The 8,019-nt window shown below is 40.7% G+C and overlaps 2 protein-coding genes across 3 annotated transcripts; one reads left to right on the top strand and one right to left on the bottom strand.

The window, feature by feature from the left end:
• The first annotated feature begins 874 nt into the window (after positions 1–874).
• On the top strand, positions 875–3,415 carry LOC103403031 (uncharacterized). Of its 2 annotated transcripts, none has more exons than XM_008341839.3 (9): positions 875–989; positions 1,358–1,718; positions 1,821–1,854; positions 2,041–2,241; positions 2,368–2,442; positions 2,573–2,638; positions 2,730–2,821; positions 2,903–2,950; positions 3,073–3,415. In XM_008341839.3, exons 2-9 carry the CDS (start codon positions 1,393–1,395, stop codon positions 3,188–3,190), a joined length of 960 nt encoding a protein of 319 aa, XP_008340061.1. In that variant the 5' UTR covers positions 875–989; positions 1,358–1,392; the 3' UTR covers positions 3,191–3,415. The 2 variants fall into 2 exon arrangements, with proteins under 2 accessions (XP_008340061.1, XP_028951862.1); XM_029096029.2 differs by having other exon boundaries at positions 883–989; positions 1,229–1,718.
• Positions 3,416–3,987: 572 nt separating this feature from the next.
• On the bottom strand, positions 3,988–4,830 carry LOC139192664 (cytochrome b-c1 complex subunit 8-like). Its single transcript, XM_070815000.1, has 2 exons — positions 4,493–4,830; positions 3,988–4,257 (listed from the first exon to the last, which is right to left on the bottom strand). The coding sequence occupies exons 1-2, from the start codon at positions 4,660–4,662 to the stop codon at positions 4,209–4,211; spliced, it is 219 nt and encodes a 72-aa protein (XP_070671101.1). The 5' UTR covers positions 4,663–4,830; the 3' UTR covers positions 3,988–4,208.
• Between the last annotated feature and the right edge of the window lie 3,189 nt (positions 4,831–8,019).

Here is an 8,019-nt window from a genome sequence, read left to right as displayed (position 1 = left end):
TGTTCTACCACGTAATTTTATCAAGGGAGACTTTGGATGCGGTCCCTAGTTATGAATAGTCTTTGACTGAAACCTTGTTGGTTTTCAATTTTTGATCCAAGTCCCTGAAATTAATTGATACTTTATTTCTATGTACGTTACTATATTTTTTAAATTAAAAATTAAAATTTATAGTTGTTTATAGTAATGAGATTTTAAATAAAAAACCATAATTTGTGGGATTAAAAATATTAAAATATAAATATACTATTGTGTGTGTGTGTGTAAACATGGGTACATTCATAAAAAATAACCAAAAAATTATTGTATCAAAACATGGATACATTCTTCAAAATGGGTACATTTAGCAAAAATAAAAATGGGTACAAATAAATAAAAAAATATGGGTACAATACAAATAAAACTTTAAAAAATATGGGCACAAAAAGAAATTAATATATGGGTACAAATTAAAACTGAAAAGAAAATTGGTACAAATTAAAAAAGGGTTGCAAATTAAAAATGGGTACAAACTAAAAATAAAAATATATGATAAAAAATTTAGCCATAAATATAAATATACTAATTGTAATATTTTTAATATTAAATGAATATATTTAGAAATAAAAAATATTTTATTATTGAAATAATTAATGATATTATTAATACAAAGGACCTTGATCAAAAATTGAAAAGTAATAAGGTTTTAATCAATAAAGTAGTAAAAAATAAGGATGAAAACCTAATTACTCCTTTTATCAATCTATTCAAATTATAAGTTTAAATTTACACCAATTTAGCATTCTGATTTGGCACGAGAACCACGTGGATTATTTTGAGTGGTGTGGTTGTTGAGGAAAGACGTAGCACCACCTAATCCCACCGAATTTGAAATATAAATAAAAAACAATAGCTGAGCCTGTTGACTTTGTGTTTGACTGGTAGGGGAAAAATTCCGTCTTCTTTTCGATCTTCTGATTCTTCTCCAATCCAATCCAGTCCTCCACAAGGTAAGGAATTTAACCATGAAAAAGCTCTGCTGATTATTTTGTTCTCTCCCGCATTTGTACTTGAAATAATTCTTCGGCTTTTAAATTATGCTCCTTTCGTACTGCAGTTTTTTGTGTTCCTTCATTTGTAGTTCAAACTTCTGTCGAATCGTTGTTTGATTTGTACGATATTTTGTTTGTTTGTTTGTTAACATTCGACATGTAAACTGTTACCAAGTTTTTGTCACAAAAATTTGCAGGGTTGTTATGGTTTCTTCCATGCTCTCTGATTTGAGCAATTATGTTTTTGCAATTTCTGTGGCAAATTAGATAACGTAATTAGTGGGGCAAGTACGAGTGAAACTCACGAGCTATGAGTTTCTTCACAGGATCATCCAACCGCACTAGTACTAGGCAACCCGTCATGACTGCGGATACGACTGATCCGAGTTATTGGTTGAATTGGAGGTTTCTCGTTTGTGCAGTATGGATCTTATCTACCATCGTTGCAGCCTCAATTCTTATATGGAAATACGAAGGTTTCAAAAAATCAACAACGGGGAGGAGAACAGAAGATGAGCGAGAAGCGGTGGGGGCTTTGTACGAGGGTGAAGTCTGGAAGACGTGCCTTAAGGGAATTCATCCCGCGTGGTTACTTGCTTATAGAGTAATCGCTTTCTTTGTGATGTTGGGGTTGATAGTTGCCAATGTTGCTCTTGACGGAGGCGGCATCTTTTACTATTATACTCAGTAAGCTATCTTATCTGTTTGCATTTGAATCCTATCGTGTTGATTGTATATGTGCAACGCTCTATATGCTGATGTACTCTGTTGCCCTATTGTGCTTAACAGGTGGACGTTTGCTTTGGTCACATTCTATTTCGGGGTATGTTTTTCAGTGTGGTGTACTGTAAATATAAAATGTAGTTCGTTTTTGTAGCTTCGGCTGCTCGGTTTAATCTTCCTACTCAAAGATGGTCATTATGGTTGATGAACTATGACAGTCATTATGCTTGGGTTTCCTCGAATCACATTATCCCTAGTTTTCATATGTTCTGAAGACATTTTATAGTTTGGATCTTCAGTCTCGCTTTGCGGAATTTATAAGCATCGCAATAGGATTGGTGAGGATGAAGAGCGAGGCGCTTATGTTGCTCCGACACTAGGGGAGAGTGGCAATACGTTCAGTGGATCTAAAAGACTTACTCATGAAGAATATCCCGGCCGCGAAGGTGCAGGTGCATGCGAATACATCTTTCAAATTATTTATCAGGTAGGTTTTCTCCAATTAGCAGCTGCAGTTGTGGTTAAATTAGGACTTGGATTCTTAAAGTTAGGTAATGTCTGAGTTTCTGTTATCTCAACATGGTTATTTCCTTCTCTTTGTTCATGTGTATAGATGTGTGGAGGTGCCGCGGTTCTCACTGATTGCGTATATTGGCTCATTCTGTCCAAATCTGACACACTGGATTTTGTAAGTACGAGGTTGCTATTTTCATTGACTAAGGTTTCTTCTATACATTGTGACTAGATTTGAGTTGCTGTTCTAATTTCCAATACTGAACGGCTTTTATTTGACGCGTCTGCGCTTCGTTCAACTGCAGATGCTGGTCAGTATGCACTCGGTCAATGCCGTTTTCCTCCTTGGCGAGGCAGTTTTGAATAACATGGTACGTTCGGTTCCTTGTCCATTTCAAAGGCATCTGCTATTCTGTTTTCATGATTAAAGCTTAAAATCTTCTCTCTTTTTCCTCCTTTCAGCGGTTTCCATTGTTCCGAATCGCATATTTTGTGCTGTGGACGGGAGTGTTCGTGATTTTCCAGTGGATATTCCATGCTTTCAAATCCATGGCGTAAAACTGCATTTCGAATTACTTTTGTTTGAGATTGAAGAACTTAAACTAATGCTCATGAACATCATAACTTCTTTACAGGTGGCCTTATTCATTTCTCGACCTCTCATCCTCGTACGCTCCCTTATGGTATGTTTTTTTGACCTCGACAAACAAACATTGCAGAAACTGGACTGCATGTATATTGCTACTCGTCTGAAACGGATTCAGCTTGACCACAACTCAGTTTATCGTTGTCGTCGACCTTGCAGGTATATTGGGATTGGATTGATGCATCTCCCATGCTACGGCTTCTTTGCTTTTATAATTAGGATGAAGAACTTGCTGTTGTCAAGAGCGTTTCCGGAGTCTTATCAGAGCGAGAGATGAGGAAGCGGATGAGGACCGCATTCGTTAATCGGAGGCTACGTGGTGCGACCACGGCACCACATTGCAAAACCATTTTCATATGGCAGATTAATGATTTTTTGGCCTAACTCTGGTGGTTCCGGCTTCGAATTGTAATAAGCTGCACTAGATGATTCTTCTTCTGAAGCAGCTACGGCATTTAGACTTGCACGTAACAATGATATGATTGATTTTTCAATGTCCTTACATACATGTTTCATCAAACAAATTCACCTGCAAATCATAATGCAGCAGACAAACTAAAGGGCTGCGCAGACTGCGGTGAATTGCTTAAGTTGCGGCCCTCCGCACCTGAGCCTCGTTAGACTCAGCGGAAGTGTAAGGTGTAAGTGAAGAGAATAGAAGAGATGAAGTCCGTCCCTTAGCCTAGTCTATATCTACAGCTGACGCAACTCCGTACCGACGCCGGACAATCGTTGTCCATGGCATCAACTTTCAATTGATATCAGAATAACCTTGCCACAATGTAGTTTAATGGTCTTAAAATTCTCATCAAGGGGAGCAACTTGTATTAAACGAGTTCACCACCACGTGGCATTCCAGTCCACTAATTACATATGGCATGATATTATTGGACCAAGGCGCCACGGTAGCGTTGAACCTGTTCCATACAAGTCCTCCTTGTCAAGAGGTTACAATTACTAGCAGAGGACCAAGCACCAGCATCAATCCTGCACCTATATCGAATGATGCGAGGATTTTGCTACGGTAATAAGCAGAATGGAGTTGCACGTTTAAATGTCGATAAATGAAACAGATACCGCAATCTCAATTTATAACGCAGATTGAATTTGTATATCAACTTCAACCATCTGATTAACAAATTACAAACTTGTTTCCAGAACAATAAAACTCAAACCCTTCTTCATTTCAGGGTCACCGTCATTTAATTTCAATACAAAACATTCAAATCTCAACTAGTGTATTTGCAATCAGCAAACAGTCTATCATTGCAACTAACAAGAAAAATTCCCAATCTTCAGTACCTGTGTTCCAACTTCTCCTGCTCCTGGTAATACTGCACGTACCTGCAAATCCCACCAAATCAAAACCCAAATCATGTACTAATCCACCCAAATGTTCACAACCCCCATATCCAATCAGCCCTAAATCCAACATCTTGACCATAAATTTCAACAATTCACCACAAATACGTACGGCCCACTTCAAAATCCAGTAACAATTGAACTCCAATACCATCAATTACAAATTTAGGAACATAATCGAACAACCCTAACCCTAATTTTTAGATCGAAGACTTACGAGTAGGTGGCGACGAGAGGAGTGAGGAGGAAGGTGGCGCTGAGCCAGTTCTCGGAGACCTTGTGGTGGATCTTGCCGGTGAAGTCCTTCCAGAGGCCGGGCATCACCTTCTGCTGAAACGGCGACAGCGCGTACACCACTGCTCTCATCTTCACCGGAATCTTCCCCATTTTCTTCTTCTCAATCGCTTCACTTCAATGACTTGTCGTCTGTTTGCTCTGAGCTTCTACCATTTAAAAGTCTACCGAAATCAAACGACGAAGTGCTCAATGTCGTTTTTCTTCCGTGTCTTCGTCATCTGACGGGTCGGATCTGGTAGACATTCATTTACCCAGCTCAACTCAAAGGATGCCACGTCACCAGGTAGTAAGAAAGAGTACACCGTTAGATGGAGAGAGAATCTCGCCGGATCCTCTTTGTAAGGATCTCGGGATCATTAAATCATATCCGTTTATCATATATTGTGTGGTCATTTTTTGTCCGTTACTGTTTATATTTAATTTTAAATAAAAAATTTACAATAATTTCTGACCGCACGATGTACGATGAACGAATGTGAATGGAGGATCCGGCGAGGATCCTCCTGGCGTTAGATGAAGCACACTCACACTTCAAAATTTATCGCCACTTAGTACTACAATATCATGGTATTCTTCTTTACTTGTAAACGAGAGGTTTATATTTGATTCTCGTCAAACGCGAATTTGAATCTCATTGTTGCTAGCGGCTTAGCCCACCTTTCCCATTTAGTAGATAATATCGCTAGTTCACAACAACAACAACAACAACAAAGCCTTTTCCCACTAAGTGGGGTCGGCTATATGAATCCTAGAACGCCATTGCGCTCGGTTTTGTGTCATGCCCTCCGTTAGATCCAAGTACTCTAAGTCTTTTCTTAGAGTCTCTTCCAAAGTTTTCCTAGGTCTTCCTCTACCCCTTCGGCCCTGAACCTCTGTCCCGTAGTCACATCTTCGAACCGGAGCGTCAGTCGGCCTTCTTTGCACATGTCCAAATCACCAGAGCCGATTTTCTCTCATCTTTCCTACAATTTCGGCTACTCCTACTTTACCTCGGATATCCTCATTCCCAATCTTATCCTTTCTCGTGTGCCCACACATCCCACGAAGCATCCTCATCTCCGCTACACCCATTTTGTGTACGTGTTGATGCTTCACCACCCAACATTCTCTGCCATACAACATCGCTGGCCTTATTGCCGTCTTATAAAATTTTTCCTTGAGCTTCAGTGGCCTACGACGGTCACACAACACGCCGGATGCACTCTTTCCATCCAGCTCGTATTCTATGGTTGAGATCTCCATCTAATTCTCCGTTCTCTTGCAAGATAGATCCTAGGTAACGAAAACGGTCGCTTTTTGTGATCTTCGCTAGATTGCTCCGGTCATTAGTGTGGATAAGTATATAAATGGATAGAGATAGGAAAGCAAACACAAGATGTACGTGGTTCACCCAGATTGGCTACGTCCACGGAATAGAAGAGTTCTCATTAATTGTGAAGGGTTTACACAAGTACATAGGTTCAAGCTCTCCTTTAGTGAGTACGAGTGAATGATTTAGTACAAATGACATTAAGAAATATTGTGGGAGAATGATCTCGTAATCACGAAACTTCTAAGTATCGGAGTGTGGTGTCGTCTTGACTTGCCTTATCTGTCTCATAGGTAGATGTGGCATCTTCTCTGGAAGTACTCTTCCTCCATCCAGGGGTGGTATCTTTAACTGGTGGAGATGCACAAGGTAATGTATCAATTTCACTTGAAGCTTACTTGTAGTTTCAGGCTTGGTCAAGCGCGATACAAACCATGTAGTAGGAGTCCCCCAAGTCGCCGAGCTAGGGGGTCTGCTGAAAGAGGTGACAGACAAGGTAAGCAATCAGAGCTCCGACTGATTGTTCACCTTCTCCCCATCTTGCAGCAGCATGAAGGATGTTGATGCACAAAATCAGCGAAGACTTTGGTACAACAGAAAGTGTCAGGTTTTGTGACCTTCGCTTGGTTGCTTCGGTCACTAGTGAGGATAAGTACGTAAATGAATAGAGACAGAGAAGCAAACACAGGATGTACGTGGTTCACCCAGATTGGCTACGTCCACGGAGTAGAGGAGTTCTTATTAGTAGTGAAGGGCTTATACAAGTACAAAGGATCAAGCTCTCAATTTAGTGAGTTCTTATGAATGATTTAACACAAATGGCATTAGGCAATATTGTGGGGGAATGACCCCTATTTATAGAAAAACTTGTAGCTTTGTCACATTGACATGTGTCATGTTATGATTGGTTCTTGATGTCGACACGTGCTGCGCTCTGATTGGCTTCTAATCTTGACACGTGTCGAGTAGTGATTGGCCTCCTGGTCGGAGGGGAACTCTTCTGGGTCCTTGACAGTATAGCGTTGGCCGGTGCTCGGTAGTTTCGGGATTGGTCAAGTATGGTACAAACAGTGCTTCCCTAAGTTCCCGAGTGAGGGAAACTCCTCGGTTGGGGACTTGCAAGATCCAATCCCTTGAGTAATCACGAAACTTCTAAGTACCGAAGTGTGGTCTGATCTTCATCTGCCCTTCTCTGGAAGTACCTTTCCTCCATCCGGGAATGGTGTACTTAGCTGATGTTGACGCACAAGGTAATGTATCAATTTCACTTAAAGCTTAGTTGTAGTTTCGGGCTTAGTCAAGTGTGATACAAACCCTATAGTAGGAGTCCCCCAAGTCGCCGAGCTAGGAGATCTGCCGAAAGAGGTGACAGACAAGGTAAGCAGTCAAACTTCCAAGTAAACAACCCAGGATCAGAGGTTTGACTTCGGCTTCCGGTTGATTGTTCTCCTTCTCCTTGTCTCTCATTCAACTGCCAGGATAAGGAGAAGCAAATGGATAAGAGATGATATGAGATACTTTTGCTTTTGAAGAAGTAACTTTCCACAGGCTTATTCTTGAACTGTGCTTGAGGGTTTTCTGGTGCCCTTCAGAGTATAAGGCCGACTCAAAAATTTGAGGGTCAAAACAAGTCCATCAAATCTAGAGTACGTTCGACCTTGATGATATGGGATACTTTTGCTGTTGACGGAATAATGAATGTGGTATGGAAAGGTGTCGTGCTGTAGTGATCTGTTTCAGCTCACCGTTGAACCTTCTGCTTCAATCTTTTGCATGGCAGAAGTGGTGTGCAACCTTTGCATTTAAATGGTCATTCAGAACATTCCTTCATAGTGACTCATCCACGCTTGGCAGCTTCAGTGTAAAGAGCCAATATCTGATCAACTGTCATGAGGTATTTGCCGGTGGAATTCGTGACCTTGACAGCAGTTGAGGATGAGTACTCGAGAGCAATGCTAAGTAAGCAACCAGGCAAAGGCTCCAGGCAGTCAGTTCTAAATTAGAGGTTTGATTTCAGGTTCCGACTGACTGCTCTCTTTCTCCTTGTCCTGCAGGTGTGGACAAGGACAAAGACAAAGATAGGGAGAAAGCATGATATGGGATACTCTTGCTTTCGACCCTGATGATATGAGATACTC

Source organism: Malus domestica, chromosome 16 (genome assembly GCF_042453785.1).
Source record: "Malus domestica chromosome 16, GDT2T_hap1".
Lineage (NCBI taxonomy): Eukaryota > Viridiplantae > Streptophyta > Magnoliopsida > Rosales > Rosaceae > Malus > Malus domestica.
The sequence above is the reverse complement of the archived record's forward strand: the minus strand, read 5'-3'. Positions and strand labels throughout refer to the sequence as shown.

Coding starts and splice junctions, on each gene's coding strand:
- LOC139192664 (XM_070815000.1), bottom strand. CDS start 4,662: ATGGGGAAGATTCCGGTGAAGATGAGAGCAGTGGTGTACGCGCTGTCG. Junction 4,258..4,492: donor CCTCTCGTCGCCACCTACTC/GTAAGTCTTCGA, acceptor TGGGATTTGCAG/GTACGTGCAGTATTACCAGG.
- LOC103403031 (XM_029096029.2), top strand. CDS start 1,342: ATGAGTTTCTTCACAGGATCATCCAACCGCACTAGTACTAGGCAACCC. Junction 1,855..2,040: donor TGGTCACATTCTATTTCGGG/GTATGTTTTTCA, acceptor GACATTTTATAG/TTTGGATCTTCAGTCTCGCT. Junction 2,443..2,572: donor AATCTGACACACTGGATTTT/GTAAGTACGAGG, acceptor GTTCAACTGCAG/ATGCTGGTCAGTATGCACTC.